Source organism: Tasmannia lanceolata, unplaced genomic scaffold (assembly GCF_043159265.1).
Source record: "Tasmannia lanceolata isolate RefF3 unplaced genomic scaffold, GAP_Taslan_0.1 ptg000018l, whole genome shotgun sequence".
NCBI classification, from domain to species: Eukaryota; Viridiplantae; Streptophyta; class Magnoliopsida; order Canellales; family Winteraceae; genus Tasmannia; species Tasmannia lanceolata.
The window spans coordinates 24,168,921-24,187,191 of record NW_027518695.1 but is presented as its reverse complement, the minus strand read 5'-3'; the positions used below and the strand labels follow the sequence as shown (position 1 = coordinate 24,187,191).

At 38.1% G+C, this 18,271-nt stretch overlaps 1 protein-coding gene across 1 annotated transcript; it reads left to right on the top strand.

The window, feature by feature from the left end:
- Positions 1 to 1,802: 1,802 nt before the first annotated feature.
- Positions 1,803 to 18,009, top strand: LOC143850211 (endo-1,4-beta-xylanase 5-like). The gene is made up of 6 exons (XM_077359474.1): positions 1,803 to 1,892; positions 13,024 to 13,246; positions 14,473 to 14,636; positions 14,852 to 14,950; positions 15,849 to 16,619; positions 17,572 to 18,009. Exons 1-6 carry the CDS (start codon positions 1,803 to 1,805, stop codon positions 17,914 to 17,916), a joined length of 1,692 nt encoding a protein of 563 aa, XP_077215589.1. The 3' UTR covers positions 17,917 to 18,009.
- The last annotated feature ends 262 nt before the right edge of the window (positions 18,010 to 18,271 follow it).

Here is an 18,271-nt window from a genome sequence, read left to right as displayed (position 1 = left end):
TTAGCAATTTTAAATGATTTCAATGTTCTTGTGATTTTAAGATAATTTCACCCTTTTGGTCAAAGACCCAAAGGGAACACACAAAGCAACACCCTAGGGCCAAACCCTAGTGCTAACAGGGGAAACCTCTAAACCGGGTAAACTAGTGTCAGAGACAATGAAATGATCTAAGATCCCAAACAAGCAAAGATTTAATATGTCTAAGATAGTCTCTAGCAATGGAAGAGTTGCAACAACACTAAAAAACAAGCACCTATCTAAAAGATAAACTCTAAATTAAGGGATAAACTCCTAAACAAGCATACTAAAGAGGGAGTATAAGTATGTCAAAGACACTCTAAAGAATGAGCAAATGAGTCAAAGACTCTCTAATAACTCTAACAGAGGATACTATTGAAACATGAATAACAAATATAAAGGACATGACCAGGGCTCTAAATGAAACTGGGCAAGTCTATTAGATACAGAGGTGGGGTCCAAGTAACCTTATAATTGCCCTTGCAATGATAAATAAAGGTACAGGCAACTACCAGACCAAGTTGGTCTTCAACTAGTAGGGGGTGCCACTATGAGAGGATTCTATAAATGAGGCAGAGCATGCCTCTTATGGCTGACTCTCTAACATGACTAAGGTGATCTCCCTAAGGGTGCGGGTTTCAATCGACAAGGCATGCCTTCAAAGAAGAACCACTTTAATGAGACAGAGTGTGTCTCCTAGTGGAGGCTCTAGATGACTCTTTCATTGCCCTTGTAATGAGAAGGCTACTAATATTTAAAGGTGTCTAAAAGACTAAGAAAAATCTACAAAATAAAGGCGGGATTGCTACTAAGACTGAGCAAGTCCCGTAAGGATGAGCTTGGGCTGACGCTTTCATCGCCCTCAATAATATCATTCTCAAATCCCCAAATCCTCATTCACAACATAACCAGCCTCTTTCATGTGCTTGTCTAGATTCCCCAACAACAGATAAACCTCTTGTGCTTGCGGGTTTGATCTGTCCCCCACCAGGAAAGGATTGAACCCATTTCCCACATCTATCCAAGCACAACCAGAAGCCTTTTCAAACCTATATCCCTCATTAATGTCCTCACCTCTGCTAACTTGCTCCAACATCCCAACATCTGTATACATATTAGCAATCATCACATAGTAGCCTGGATGCGCAGGCCTCATTTCCAAAAGGAAAACAACACTATGAAAAATCAGTAAACTCATAAAGCAGTCAACTATAGCTGTGCTAGTATCCTTTTCTAGAAACAAGAGCAACTAATACAAATTAGAAGCAGAATTAAAGCTGGACAACACACAGATTAACTGACGAAAGGATCTTCTTTGTAAAAATCAACTGAAGCTAAAATTTATATAAAGAAACCCTCATAGAAAAATGAGAACGGAAAGAAAATATCATTCTAAATTCTAAGCATCGAGCACAGGCATTCCAAATTGAAAATGATAGAATAAGGAAGTTTGTGTCACCTTGTTTGGATGCTTTGTTCTTTTTTCAGACCTTGGAAGTTCAATGCACGATCTAGTGGCTTGCAAATGCCATGCAAGGGAGTCGAAAGGAAGATGAGCTTGAAATCCAAGCTCTAGGCCTCCTTCTTCTTCTTTTTTACACAACCCCAAACCTTAACAAATCAGCCCCCTTCTTTTCACTGAAACCCTAGCTTCTAACATCTAAAACCTGAAAAATTGGAGACAAATTGGACGGGCAGATCTTGCGGCGGCAGGGATTTATGCGAGATTTGTGGAGGATGAACCAGAGGATGGAAACGAAAGAGGGTTTGATGTTTAGATTTCGATGGGGTTTGCCAGAGGATATGGCCGTAGCAACGATGATGAGGGTGGAATCTGTTGGGACAAGAACAAGGGATGGCCGGAATTAATGGAGGTAGTGGCCGGATTCCGGTGAGATTTTCAGAATCGGAGAAGGTTGATGGTGGGTTTGATGGAGATGGGATTAGCTTATAGTGGTGTTGGTGGCTGAGAAGGTGGAGAAGGGAAGGGGAGAAGGGGTTGGATTTTGATGGTAGTTGGTTGAATGAAATGGCTGGAAGTAATGGTGGATGGCCGGATTCCGGTGGGTTGGGGTTAATGAGATGGGCTAGAGATGGTTGTAGAGGGGTTTTGGGAGCCGACGAGCCGTGGTGATGAGGTTGGGGACGGATTCCAGTTGGAGTTGGTGGTGGTGGGTGGCGAATGGTGGCTGGCCGGAGGTGGGCCGGCTCTCTCTCACCCTCTATCCTTCTCTCTCTCTGTGCGTGTGTGTGTAAACGAAATGAGAGCCCCTTTTTTTTAACCCTTAATCTCTTTTTATAGATGAGAAGATGCATGCTAATGTTAGCACATCCAAGTTTTGATAATTACACCCTCATTTGTCCTTTCTTTAGTTGTGTAAACACAATAATTGGTATTACCACCTCTACTTTGGTATCTTCTGCCCCCTGATTTTTTTCAACGAGAAAAAGAGAGAGAGAGCCCCTCAGATCCCCAATTTAAAGGCTTTAAATAATGAAGAGATAAATTCACACCCTCTCCTTTCAATGAACAACCCCTCTCTTTAAGACTTGCTCTTTATCTTGGTTGAGTGGGAGGTGGTCTTGGTAAAAAAAAGGCTGGATAAAGAGTTATAAACTTGCACCCTTGCTTCCTTCCAGGGCAACCCTCTCAAAAACAATTCATCCTCCTTTTACTTCTTTTTGATTTAGGGAAAATAAAAAAATAATATATTCTACCCCTTCTTCTTCCTTGACAGCCACCCTAGTGTATGAATGACTACTCTTTTGCAAAACAGGGCTGTCTAGGTTAGAAAAGGGAAATGATATATTTTTGCCCCATTTTTGCCTAGGACAACCCCCATCTAAAATATCTTGTCCTTTTTCATTGCTAAGGGGGTGTCTGGGGAGAAGATGGGGTGAGACAAATACTCTTCCCTTTTTAAATGCTAATAGCCCCACCATGCTTTGATAAGTGCAACAACTCGCCCATCTTTTCTTCTCTTTAAGCATGAAAGGGTACTTTAAGAACAAAATATCTTTTAATGACTCCTAAAGCAAACCAATAGGTAGGATGGGTTAGTGAAATTATCGAAACAAGATTGTATGGGTAAGCCAAGGAGTTTGGGGACCTCAATAGGGGAGTGCTAATACCAATGCTCTGGGGTATTTTTGTATTTTTTTTCAATTTTTGTAAAAATGAAAGAGAAGATAGAGGCAAAATAAACGAAGGGACCTAACGGGCTCAGGGGAATCATCCGGGTTTCAAAAGACATCAAAATGATTTACAAATGGGTATTTGTCAGATTTTTCAGGCTCTTTCGCATTCAAGGCTCGGCTTTTTGGAAATTTCAGAACTCAGCTTCGGACACTTTGGGAATCGGTTTCAGGCACTTGAAACTTGACTTTGGGGAATTCTGAATTCGATTTCGTAGCTCGATTTTGGGAACTTTATATTATTTCAGGATTTTAGGATCCGGTCAAAATGTGGTGTCTACAATCATACAAGATGAGCAACCATTTATTATGGCCGAAAGTAAAAGATTTGAAAAATATATTCCAAAGGCTCTAAATCCTGCTTTTAAAAAAGTGACTAGAAGTACTATAAAATCATATTTCTTTAAATTATTTGTTGAAAGCAAAAAATAATTGATTTCAAGTTTTGAAAATTTAATGGAAAAATTGCACTTACTTCTAATATCTGGACTAGTAAACAAAATGAAGGCTATATTTGTGTAACAGGACATTATATTAATTTGAACTGGATGTTAGAAAAAAGAATACTTAGTTTTACTCAATTAGAATTCCCGCATAATGGTCATTCTATATCAAAATCTATATTATCTACTCTTAACGATGTTAAAATTCAAAATAATATTTTTACTATTAGCTTTGATAATGCTAGTAATAATACTGCATCAATAGGGTTATTAAAATCTCAATTGAAACCTATTTTAGATGGACAACCATTTCATATTAGATATGCATGCCATATTTTAAATTTAACTGTACAAGATGGTTTATCAGAAATTGCACCACAGATAAAGATTATTAAGAATTGTCTTCAATTTATTTAGTCTTCAGGGCATAGAAGACAAGAATTTAAAGCTTTATGTAAAAATTTTGAAAAAAACTACAAAAAAATCCCCTTAGATATTAAAACTAGGTGGAATTCAACTTATAAAATATTAAAAGCATCATTTGAGTTCAAAACTATAATTACAACATTTTGCCAAGAACATATGCCTCCACCTTGCAATCATACTATATCTCTAGAATATTGGAACAATTGTGAAATTATTGCAGATTTATTAGAATTATTTTTAAATGCAACTAATCTTCTTTCCGGTATTTACTATCCAACTTCACAATTAATTTTGGGTCAAATATATAAAATTACTATTTGTTTTAAAAACAATAGATCGAGATTGGAAAATGGAAGTCTACTTCATAGAATGGAGGATAAATTTAGAAAATATTTTCAAGAAATTCCTCCTCTATATTTTTTTAAGTACAATAATAGACCCAATGATCAAGTTACAAAGTTTAGAGGTCATTTTAGATGCATGCATTCAAGCTACAAATTCTAATCCAATGATATTATCTCAGGACCTTCCATAAACAAGAATCTTTAAATTCATGACCATAACCTGTCAACTTATTCATCTGCCCAGTCAAAAATAGATGGCATACAAATTATATATAGAAGAAAATGGATACTTTATAGGGTATGTTGATCACTTGTAAACTATGTTGCATGGATTCGGATTTGCGTGTCGGAATGCGACACGGGTTCGAGGTCTTGGATTCGCAAAGCCCCCCAAAATAGGATTCGGATTCTACCTATCAAAAGGGTTAGGATCACCCTATGGAGATAATTTTAGGGGCAAGACCTATTTACATTGGGCCCAACAATTGATCGGCTTGGATCTTCAAACAATGGGGGTCCAACTGACTTTTTCTTGAAATATACATGATATAATGTCCCTGCATAGGCATACATATTACTTTTAAATACAATGGGCAATAGGTATACCTTGTTCAAAGATCTCAACCTGATACTTTCCCCCTCTTCTTTCAGGGGCCACCCTTTTTTAGTATGAAAAGTCAAGGTGGCAAACGGGCCGTGTCGTGCCGGCACGGAACGAAAATTCTCGGCCGGCCTGGCACGATTTGGTCACGGGCCGTGCCGTGCTGGCACGCTAAAGGGTGGGGGTTAGGCACGGCACGGGCCACGACCCACTCGTGGCGTCCCTTGGCGTGCCGTGCCAGCACGTTTCGGCACGTAACGGCTATTTTTTTTTCAAACAAGTGCATTCTTGGAATTCCGAGAATATGTTTTTTTTTTCTACTGGAATTTTTCTTTCTCGGAATTCCGAGAATATGTTTTTTTTTCTATTGGAATTTTTCTCGGAATTCCGAGAAAACTCTCGAAATTCTGAATATGTTTTTTCTACTGGAATTTTTCTCGGAACTCCGAGATTGCACTTGTTAGAAAAATTAAAAAAAATTGCAAGTCATTTATGAAAAATTTGCAAGTCAAATTGCAAGTAATTTAAAAACATGGATCGATTGTGCTCGGAATATTTATCCAGGAACCCGGGTGGCACCTTAAAATTTTGTTAATATAGAAAATTATTAGAGGAGGACATAGAACCTTGCCTCTAACCCACCAACATACAAGAAAAAAAGAAAAATAAATGAAGTACAAATACATTGTGAAGTACAGGTAGAAATTAACGACTTAAAAATTCGAATCTTCATATTTTTTCAGGTGAGTCGGTTGAGTCATCTTCTCTTCTGTCTTGTGCTCTATCATCTGCATCCAACTAGTCCTTGAGGCACACGTATACCTCTACTGTTTTTGGTGACATTCTGCTCCGTGTGTCATCTAAGACCCTGTTACCTGAACTAAAAGCAGACTCCGATGCTACTGTGGACACCGGGGGGTTAGTAGATCACGTGCCATAGCGGATAGTACTGGATAACTTTTTTCATGTTCTTTCCACCGTGTCAAAACTCTCCCATTCATCAGGATTAAGGTAGCTTGAGTAATCATTTCTCAGATATAATGATAGCTCATCAGAAGATGTACTAGCACTATTTCTAGGTCTTTTTGATTTAATAGTGACCAAAGTGGGTTATTTCTAGGTTGGTAGTTTTGTGAAGAACTCGGTCTTCTATGTCCATGTTCTGTCTCATACAATGCATACATAGAATGTAATCTCATCTATACGAACGACCTTGTATAAAATTCCCTACAGATCGAAAGAGTTAGACCATCCTATAGAGATAATTTTTGAGGCAAGCCCAATTTACGTTGGGGCACAGTCATTCAACGGTTTGGGTCTTTGAACGAAGTGAGCCCGATTGATATTTCAAATATATATATATATATATATATATATATATATATATATATATACATGTATGATGTTTGCGCAAACACCATAAATGAACGGTTTGGATATTTGAAAAATGTGAGCCCTGAGTACGTAAATGCGCAAACAACATACAATGAATATTTATTGAAAAAGAGGTATTGTGGTACCCTGGGAATATTCCGATGTATGAGTGCAAGAAGATCAAGTTTAATCTCACTAGCCCGTATTAGTACTAAACCAGGGTTCATCCTGTTATGTCAAGCAAGAATTGCTTGAAGCATTACACCCTAGGTATCTAGTTTGAAATACCTAGTTTGTTGCCTCCAGCCCCTATATATAAAGATACACTAGGGTTATTAACTGGTTAATGGACTCTAGCCCATGTATGCCCACTACACCGGTCCATTATCTTATTGGGCTTATATTAGAACATAAATAAGGTTATACTTTACACCCAACAATCTCCTCCTCTGTTCTACATATAGCACAATCCAAATAGATAAATAATGTAATGTCCAACCAAAATATTAAATCATCCATATCACCATATCAAAAAAATCCACAATCCAACTGAAAACAAGAATACTTTTAAGAATAACCAAGAGTTTTAGAAATAATCTAAACTCCAACAAAAGTAGTTTCACATGTAAGTGAACTATTTATTCAACTAAAAAAAATAATAGTCCCTACCGCTCTATAAGGATTCACTCATTAAGTAAGTCATCCTCATCAAAATCCAGATCGAGGCAAGCTCCTCCATTTTCGCCAATTCCTATAAATTACTAAATATGAATGTCATGAAAACGAATCAAATCATTTGTGTAAAATACTTAAGTATCTAGTTCTACCAGAAGAACTAAGTACAATTTCATAATGGCTGAAAAATAAATATCAATAAGCATGATTGTCAAGTTTCAATACAAGAACAAGACCTAAATAGTTTCTTTTGCAAAGAACCATTCCATGTTTCCATTTGGAATGTTACAGTCATCTTATCCAAATTCAAGTTAAGTTGTATCATCAAGTTTATAATGAAATAACTTTTCCCAAAAAATGACCTGTCATCAAATGTAGAATGACACAGAATAACTGTAAACATCATTGAAACATATCAAGTGCTTCTCTTGGCCAAAAGAGAGAATCGAAAATTTTAGAATAATATGGATGTAGGTTAATACCAATCAATACAGTTTTTAACCCCATCTCCCCCACAGTTTGAATATTCGATCTTTGTTCAGTCCCTTTGTGAAAGCATCAGCCATATTATCCTTCGATCGCACATCAACCAAAGTGATTATACCTTGTTCTATGAGATAATTCAGTGTGGCATGTTTCAGCCTGACATGTCTCCTCTTACCATTAAAGAGTAAGTTATCTACAATCGTAATTGTAGCTTGATTATCACAGAACAAACGTAAAAGAGTTAATCTTTAAATGGGTCGATGGAATGTCCATGATCAAATCTCTTATCCACTCTTCTTCATCTACTGCAGAAGCTAGAGCATAAAGTTCTGATTCCATAGATGACAGAGCAATGCAAGTTTGTCTCTTTGACTTCCACGCAACAGCTGCTCCACCCAGTGTAAATATATAACCACTGGTAGATTTACTGTCTCCTAATTCTGAGCCCCATGATGCATCAGAATATCCTTCGAGGATAGGAGGATGGCCACTAATATAGAGCATAACTTAGAGTACCTTTAAGATATCTTAGCAGCCTCATAAGGGTATTCCAGTGCTCATGGTAAGGATTACTAGTGAAACGACTCAGCATGCCTACCGTAAAGGCTATGTCTGGTCTAGTGCAACTCATTGCATACATGAGACTACTAATCAATTTAGAATAATCAATTGATTCACACTGGCTCCTTCATTAGGTTTCAGTTTTTTGGTATAATCAAATGGTGTCTCAATCGGTTTACAGTCACTGTATCCCTATGTAGAAAGTAGTTTCTCAATGTAATGAGCTTGGCTAAGAGTGATCCCTTGCCTTTCAAAACTTACTTTCATGCCAAGAATGGTGTCTACCACACCAAGATCTTTCATGTCGAATTCTTTAGCCAACATTGATTTTACGTCACTCACTACAGAGAGATCGGAACTGAGAATCAACATGTCGTCTACACACAAGCAAATAATTGCAACCTTATTCGACACAGAACGAAAGTAAAGGCATTTATCGGAGTAACTAGTCTGAAAACCAAAGCTCTTTATTGTCTTCTCAAATTTTTGATGCCACATTTTAGGTACTTGTTTAAGACTATACAAAGATTTGTTTAACTTACAAATTTTGTTCTCCAAACATTCCATAACAAACCCTTCAGGTTGGTGCATGTAGATTTTCTCTGTGAGGTCTCCATTAAGGAAAGCCGTTTTTACATACATTTGATGCACAACATATGCTCAATAGATATCAAAGCAAGAAGAATCCTTATTATTGACAAATGACAGGCTGGAGAGTAAACATCAAAGTAGTCTATCCCACTGACTTTAGTATAGCCCTTAACTACTAAGCGTGTTTTATACCGAGCTATGGATTCGTCAGGATTAAGTTTCTTCTTTAAAATTCATTTACAACCTACAGTCTTAGCCCCATTTGGCAAATCGACTAGCTGCCGGGTTTGATGTGTGACAGAGAGCTCATTTCATCATCAATAGCTTCTGCCCATAACAAAGAGTCCCTAGATATCATTCTTATAGGTTGATGGATCATTATCTAAATGGTAGGTCACAAAGTCCTTACTAAAATTCTTAGGTACCCGATCTCTTGTAGAGATTCTTAAAGGTTCTGTATCAGAAATCAGTGTGGGACGAGTGTCAGAAGTATTCTGTTCAGACTCTACATGCGATTCTGTAACCAATCCAAGAGGATATTATTGAAGAGAAAACTTTCTTCTGAATCACTAGTGCAAGATCCACCACACGATTGATACAAAAGCATACAATTTATATTTATTGAAATATCACTTGAGCTCACTTGATTCAAAGGTCCAAACCATTCATTGGCAGGGCCAACGTAAATCGATGTTGCCCCAAAAATCATCTCTATAGGATGATCCTAACTCTTTCGATCCGTAGATAATTTTATATGGCGTCATTCATCTACAGATTGGGGGATAGGACCATCCTATAGAGATGATTTTAGGTCACAACCTATTTACATTGAGGCCAAACAAGTGAATGGCTTGGATCTCATATGGCGTAATTAGCTGCACGGATAATAGAAGGGCCCACTGTATAAAATGTCTGCCTGTATGTGCACATAATTTTTGTTGCGAAAAGGCCTTCGATGCGCATATTTTTTTTTTGCTTAGAACTTCGAATAAGGTGAAGCTCGCCTATTAGACAGCATAAGTAAGAAATATTATATATATGGCGTCCATGATCCTTGTTCGAAGATCTAAACCATTCATTTGTTTTGGACTTACATGTAAATAGGGTTTGTCGCAAAAATCATCTCTATTAGATGATCCTAGCTCTCCAAGCTGTTGACGAACATATATAATTTCTGCCTATCGAAAGGGTTAGGATCAACCCTATGGAGATGATTTTAGGGCAAGACCAATTTACATTGGGCCCGGCAAATGAACGGTTTTGATCTTCAAACAAAGCCCAAGTGATTTCTCTTCAAATATACATTATACCGTGTCTGTACATAGTGTCTGTACATAGGCGTAACAATTATTTTTAAATACGATGGGCAATGGGCCTACCTTGTTCGAAGATCTAAACAAGGAAAATTATATGTGCCCCTTTTCTTTCACGGTCCACCCTTTTTTTTTAGTGTAAAAAGAGTAGTCATAAACACAATAGAGTGGGTGGTCCGAGGAAGAAAAGGGGTCAGTATATCGATCACTTTTCGGTTGCTGGACCCACCAAATGTTCACGTTAAAAGACTACTGAGTTAGACATGTTGCCTTTAATTTCCTTTCTAAATTGGCATATGCAAGCTAAGAATATATAGCTACACACTGAGTGTAGCTACACCAATGGCTTAAAACACAGTGGGCCCCACATTGTTTGGGTGATGCAAACAATTCATTTGATGGGCCCTCACATAGAAAGGGTGTACCTAAAAAATCAGCTGCATGGGATCATCCCAACCCTTCTATCTACTAAGATAGACATGTTGCCTTTAACTTCCTTTCTAAATTGGCAAATGCAAGCTAAGAACACATAAATTACTGACCAAAGTTTTGATAGAATTGGAAAAGAATAAAGTTTTCTTTGTTTATTTTTTTTGGAACCAAAATTGGAAAAGAATAATTGCCTCTGTCTATATATTGGCTTGTTTGATGCAACCAAATCGTCCCCTCTCTCTCTCTCTCTCTCTCTACTTTACTGTAATTTCATGTTCTCTTCTTCTGTGGTCATGTTTTTTTTTCTTCTATTTCCATTATTTCATATATGATTTTTTGATATAAATTATGTCTTTGAAATGGGATTTTCAGGTCTCAAATTCCTCACGTTGATAGATGTGTATTTTCAGAGAAAAGCATATATTCCTTGCGTTAATAATCTCTATTCTCTTCACAGGTTTGTGTTTGATATCAAACTAGAAGTGTACCTTTTCTATGTTAATGGGGGTGTTTGTAAAATATTAGAGTTTCCTTTTGGCTGGTACTTGGACAAAATTGGGGGTTACTTGGGTTTTTCTTCTGCTTTTTTGTCTCTTTAATGAACAATGAAGAATCCTGGATTTTTCTGGGTGTTCTTAACATTTTATAAGGGGTGTGTTTTATGTATCTGAAAGAAGTTTGGAGAACCTTGCGATAGATTTCTTTTGTTTCTTTTTTGCCACCTTATGCAACAGTGAGAGTGCTTAAAGGTGACATGGATTGTCGCAGGGAATACAGTTGATGGAATATCTTACGATTATTCAGCAAGCATCGAGGCAAGTTTTTTTTTTTTTTTTTTAAATACTTTACTTCTGTATTTTCTATATATGAAATGTCTAAAATGGCCATACATGTGCTGTAGACAATTCATCATTGAAGAAAGTATAAGAGGATCAACGAGGAATTCTAGACTGAAGAGAGCCCTTGCAAAAAGTGTTGAAAGGGCTCCCCCATTGGCTGCACGTCACCATCATGTTTTGACTTTTCAACCGTTATTAATGCATGATAGTGACGTGCAACCAATGGGAGAGCCCTTTCACCTCTTTTTTACAAGGGCTCCCTTCAGTTTAGACTTCCTCGAGGATCAACATCACCTTCTTAATAATCTGTTCATATGATTTTAATTTCCCAAGTTTAAAACAACCCCCCCCCCCCCCAACACACAGCTGGCTAACGTTAAACGTTAGGATTTAACGTATATGTCACTTTCCCACCATTTGAACTCTCTCTCTCTCTCTCTCTCTCTCTCTCTCCCCCCACACACACAACAGGAACAGTTGGTGGGCCCATCTTTGAACAACGTAGGCCCCACCCATACCACACCATAGGATAATCCAAACCGTTTGATGGGCCATAAACGTAAATAAGTTGCGTCCCAAAATATCATTTCCATAGGCTAATCCTAGCCATCCGATCTAAATAGAAACTACATCTTATGCAACTTCTATAGATTGTAGAGTTGTGATCATCCTATGGAAATGATTTTTGGGGCACAACCTATTTACATTGTGGCCCATCAAATGAATGGTTTGGATCATTCTATGGAGTTGGTCGTAAAGTAACATTAAGGCCCGTCCACAACATAGGACGATCCAAGCCGTCCATGGTTTGGATAATCCTATGAAGTTGGTCGTACAGTAACATCAAGGCCCAATCGTAGGCCCCACCGATATTTTTTTCAAATTGAAGCGTACCGTCCACAACATAGGATGAGCCAAGCCGTCCATAGTTTGGATCATCCTATGGTGTGGTTCGTACAGTAACATTAAGGCCCAATTTAGGCCCCACCGATATTTTTGAAAATGTAGTGTACCGTCCAGACCATAGGATGATCTGAGCCGTCCATTTGATGGGCCATAACGTAAATGGGTTGTGCCCCCAAAAGGGTTGGCCCATCAAATGAATGGTGTGGATCATCCTGTGGTCGTACAGTAACATTAAGGCCCGTCCACAACATAGGATGATCCAAGCCGTCCATGGTTTGGATAATCCTATGGAGTTGGTCGTACACTACCATTATGGCCCACTCGTAGTCCCCACTGATATTTTTCAAATTGAAGCGTACCGTCCACAACATAGGATGATCCAAGCCGTCCATGGTTTGGATCATCCTATGGTGTGGTTCGTACCAATTTAGGCCCCACCCATATTTTTGAAAATGAAGTGTACCGTCCATACCATAGGATGATCCGAGCCGTCCATTTGATGGGCCACAATGTAAATAGGTTGTGCCCCAAAAATCATTTCCGTAGGATGATCACAACCCTACAATCTATAGAGGTTGCATAAGATGTAGTTTCTATTTAGATCGGAGGGCTAGGATCAACCTATGGAAATAATATTTTGGGACGCAACCTATTTACGTTTATGGCCCATCAAATGGACGGTTTGGATTATCCTATGGTGTGGTATGGGCGGGACCAACGTTGTTCGAAGATGGGCCCACCATTCCACCGGGGGGGGATCACCTTCCCAAGTTTTAAAAAAAATAGATTTAACCCCCAATTTTTTATTTTTCCTTCTAGTGTTTAGCGGAGCCTCACAAACCCCAATATGGAGGAGGGATCTTGGTTAACCCCGAATTTAACCGTGGTTTGAGAGGATGGTCAAGATTTGGTGGGGCCAAGATAGAGAGGAGGTTAGCAAAAGCAGGCAATACTTTCATTGTGGCCCATAGCAGAAATAAGCAATATGATAGTTTCTCCCAAAAGCTCTACATGCAGAAAGAGAAGCTTTACACTTTCTCTGGTAATTTTTCTACTTCATTGTCACAAATTATACAAGTGTTTGCTATTACAGCCAATATGTAGTGTATACTTAGTACCAAGGTTTTAAATTTCGGTTTCAAGGTTAATTTTGGTCCTCACCGAAACTGAAATTTCAGCTGATCGAACTCTCAAAATTTCAGCCGAAATTCGGTAAAGGGTCGAAATTTTGGTCGAAGTTACCGAAATTTCGGTAATTTCGGCTGAAATTTGGTAAAGGATTAAAATATTAATATTTTATCCGAAATTTCAGCAAAATTACCTAAATTCCCGACGGCCAAAATTTGGTACATGTCGCCAATTTCGGATTTCAAACGTTTCGGTTTCAGTCCTGACCAAAATCCAAAATTCGGCCGAAATTTAAAACCTTGCTTGGTACACGACTCTCCTATGGGCACACAACTTTAAGAATATCGGTGGGCCCATAGCAATCACAGGCTGATGGTGATTCGATGGTTGTATGCAATGTCCCAAAGAGATTTTATATGATGACGCGTACAAACTTGTATTTGTGGTCCACATTGCCCTTGATATTTGATCCTCTTAAAAAGTGTGCTGTGATGGGATCAAATATAAAGGGTGGGATGATGGGTACGAGTTTTTATGCTCATTCGTATCATAATTTCTCATGTGGCATATATCTCCGACCTTTTAAAATATACTGATTTTCATGACATTTTGATAAAATGAAAAAATCTCGAAATAACTCTGAGAATTTAAAATATCACTATATTTCTACGAAATTTTTATTTTATATTTTTTTCTTAATTTAATTTGTAGATTTTTTTTAAAAATAATTTAATTTCATCATTTCCCATTACAAAATGAGGCCAAAGCATATCTTAGTTGACACGGGACGATGAGATCATGCGAGTACTTAGCTCATGCAGCTGACTCGATTAATATGCCTGAGTACGTACTTGATTAACGCATCCATAGCTCAGAAGAATCAAAACTATAATTTTAATTGACTTTGAAAGGCAAAACGTGTCCTCAGACATGAACATGGGTAAGGTAAAAGGGAGTCGACTCGGGCAAGTTCATGATGACACGGGAGGAGAGTCTCGAAACTATAGTGTATACAGCATTTAATCGGTGAATACACTACTAATCTATAGATTGAATTATAACTCTTTGTAGTTGGATTTTATATATACTAATTAAGTAAAAGATTTAAATGCAATACTAAGTAGGTCAAGGTTATTCCAGCATGGGTACAAATCAGTGAAGGAAAAGCTCCAGTGACAGCCGTTTTCAAGACGGATGGTGGTTTTAGGCATGCTGGTGCAGTTATCGCCGAATCCGGCTGCTGGTCGATGCTTAAAGGAGGACTTACTGTAAATATCTCCGGCCCCGCTGAACTCTATTTTGAGGTAAATGTCTTTTCTTTTTTGGCAAACCAAAAAGTAGATTTTAATCCATCGTTTGGTAAATGGCTTTTCATATTATGTATTTAGCTTAGACACAGAATTCCGGGGTATTGTTTATATTTTTTCAACTTGGAGACGAGATTGGTGGTGTCTTCACATGCATATTTCATCAAGAATCAAAATCCCTTGTAATTAATTTCTTCTTCTCTTAATTACAGAGTAAAAACACAGCTGTGGAGATATGGGTTGATAGTGTTTCCTTACAACCATTCACTGAAAAGGAATGGAGGGGCCACCAAGATGAAAGCATTGAGAAGGTAAAAATTGGACCGTTAGATCATTGATCAGCACAGTTCATTCGGAGCTATGATTCGACAATTCTCATGGTCTAATGGCTTACCATTTTAACCGCTAGCTGTTTAAAATTTCCCAACATCAATCAATGACTCGCCCGAGTTGCAAGATTTTACTTTGGCTTAACTCTTGCATAATAAATGTCCAACTTTAACCTTTCAAGTCAGTAGAAAAACTCCTTCAAAATGGGCGTAAAAACAAATGGGCATAATATTTGTTTTGGGCTAAGTTTACATGAAATGAAACTGAGACTTAGTAAAAAATTGACCGTGTCAATCAGTAACTCGCTCAAATAGACGCAGACAAATTGTTTAAACAATGGTTTTAACCTTCTTTTTGTATGATCCCATCTTAATAAGTGGGCTGCTGTTGGATCAAATATCAAGGGTGGTACCACTCCCAAGGCACTTGACGGTCGGGCACTGTATAAAATCTCATCTAATCAGAACTGTTTATCTCGAAAAATTGTTTATCAAAGGTCCAATCATAGTCACAAATAATTGGTCAGGAATTTCTTGGGAAGTGTATATCTTGAAAAAATTTAATTTTTGGTACTTATATGGGAAAAAATACTGAAATTGATCGATTATTTTAAAAATATTAAACATATAATTCAAGAAATAAACATAAAATAAAAAAATATCATGAATTATCGCAATAATATTATAGCCATATTTTTAAACTTCATAGATTATTTCAGAATTTTGTCATTTTATCTAATATCACTATAAAAGTGCTATTTTGAAATAGTCGGAAATATTTATGACTATGGGTGCATTGGATCATTTATGACTAAAATCCATACTAATTAAATAAAAATCTGTAATAAACCTTAGATGTTTTTTGGTTGGATCCAAGCAGACGCGTAAACGAAAGGTGCAACTCCATGCCATCGACGCCCAAGGGAATAGTCTCGCCGGTACAACAATCTCCATCACTCTCACAAAGGCAAATTTTCCAATCGGCAACACCATCAGTTATAGGATCCTCAACAATGTTCCCTACCAGAATTGGTTCACTTCTCGATTCTCGGTCACCGTCTTCGAGAATGAGATGAAGTGGTATTACACTGAGCAAGCCCCGGGCAAGGAGAACTACTCGGTCCCCGACGCCATGCTCGCCTTCGCCCAAGAAAATGGCATCTCTGTAAGAGGACACAATATCTTTTGGAATAACCCCAAATACCAACCTCGGTGGGTCAAGTCTCTTTCCCCTGATCAATTGAGGGCGGCGGCCGAAAACAGGATCACCTCCGTTGTTTCGAGATATGCCGGAAAAATCATCGGTTGGGATGTTGTCAATGAGAATTTACATTTTTCGTTCTACGAAAGTATGCTCGGAGCCAATGCATCGGCGGATTTTTTCTGGCGGGCCCACCAGCTCGATCCGGGAACAACTATGTTTATGAATGAGTATAATACGATTGAGTATAGCAACGACAAGACGGCGAGGCCAGAGAACTACCTTGAGAAGTTGAGGGAGTGTCAAGATCTTGGTCCCACAGGAATTGGGTTGGAGGGACACTTTGGCATCCCTAACATTCCTTACATGAGATCTTCTATTGATACTCTTGCTGCAGCTAATTTACCCATATGGCTAACAGAAGTGGACGTTGCAAAGATCCCAAATCAGGTACACTAACAAGTAAAATGATATTTCCACTTCTTTATTCTGTTCGTCTTTTCCATGAATATATTTACACTCCCATCCCCTTTTGTTTAGCTTTTCTTGAAAATTACTTTTTTGTTCAAGAAAATTTGTGCTGGAAAAGAGCTTGGAAATATCACTTCTCAATCTTAAAAACCATTTATGCACTCCTTTAAATAATGATACTCTTTTTATTTATGATTCTGACTGTTACAAAATTTTTGGAATAATTGAAGAACTTATTCGAAAAGTCGTGAATTATTTGTGCCTTCTTTTAAACTTTGGAAACACTATAAATATGGTTTATGGGGAAATCAGATTTTTCATGGAAGAAAATTATAGTTGCAGTTTTCTATTTCTTCCTTATGGATTCGAGGACTACGAACAGGGTGAGATTGTGATCTCTCCCTACCCGTGGCAAGCTTCCGCACATCAATACTGATCATATATTATTCTGAAATCTCGTGAGAAATTCAAAATTATTTTAAATATTGGAATTTAGCTCTCATCTTAATCTAGTACATCCACTTCACGATGGATCCATGTTTCTTTGACTGAAAATTTAGCTCACACACGCACGCGCACGTGTTTGGTAAGTGGTCACTATGGATGTGCCCATGACTATGTAGTCCAGACCTTGGTTCCTTTGACGAATTTGTCATCGTTGAGTTTCCTCCATTTCAAAACTCCCCTGCATCCTCGTCGACTTGCCCAACTCGACTCTTTTTGCCCGGTCCTCATTCTTGTCTAAGTCTGCATTTTTTCCAATAAAGTCAATCAAAATTCCTTTAACTCTCCAAATTACTCGACCATATCACCGAGTACTAAGTTGAGTTAATCGATTACTCGGCCACTGTCACACCGAGTCCACTAGAATTTGCTTTGGCTGCATTTTAACCCATGTCCACATTTTGACACTGTATAATTTTCTCCACAGGCACAATACTTGGAACAGATTCTAAGAGAGGGGCATGGACACCCTGCCGTTAACGGGATCATCGTGTGGGCCGTGTGGCGCCCAGAGGGCTGCAAAAGGATGTGTTTAACTGATAATAACTTTGAAAACCTTCCAACGGGGGATGTAGTTGACAAGCTGATCAATGAGTGGAGTCCTGCCAACCTGGTGGGCACAACGGATAGCAACGGCTTCTTCGAAATCCCACTCTTTCATGGAGATTACAATGTGACGATCATGCACCAGTCGAGCGCCTTCACTCAAAGCATGACGGTGGAAGCTCGGACTTCCGAAGAGGAGATACTTCATGTTAAAGTGTATGCATAAACAGATTGTTAATCTTTAAATCAAACTAGTTGGAAAAGGAATAAGAACAGTATTTGAGCCATTTTTTTATAATACTGAATATATTTAGGGATTTGCTAGGGACCATCGCAGAAGGCATTTTACGGAGCGGCTGTTACATGACAGAGCAGCCACATAGGCTCTGATTTTGTCTCAATCATTTAATTCATCTGATGTGGCTTTTCTGTCATGAACAGTTCGTAAGAGTTCACGTAAGCTTTAAAATCAGTTCTTTTTTTTTCAACCTTGTCCCAGGTTCAATCCCAGCTTACCAACTTAAAAATATAAAAAGTTTTTCATCTGTTTGGAATGGGGCCAAGACAACGTTTGCCTCATG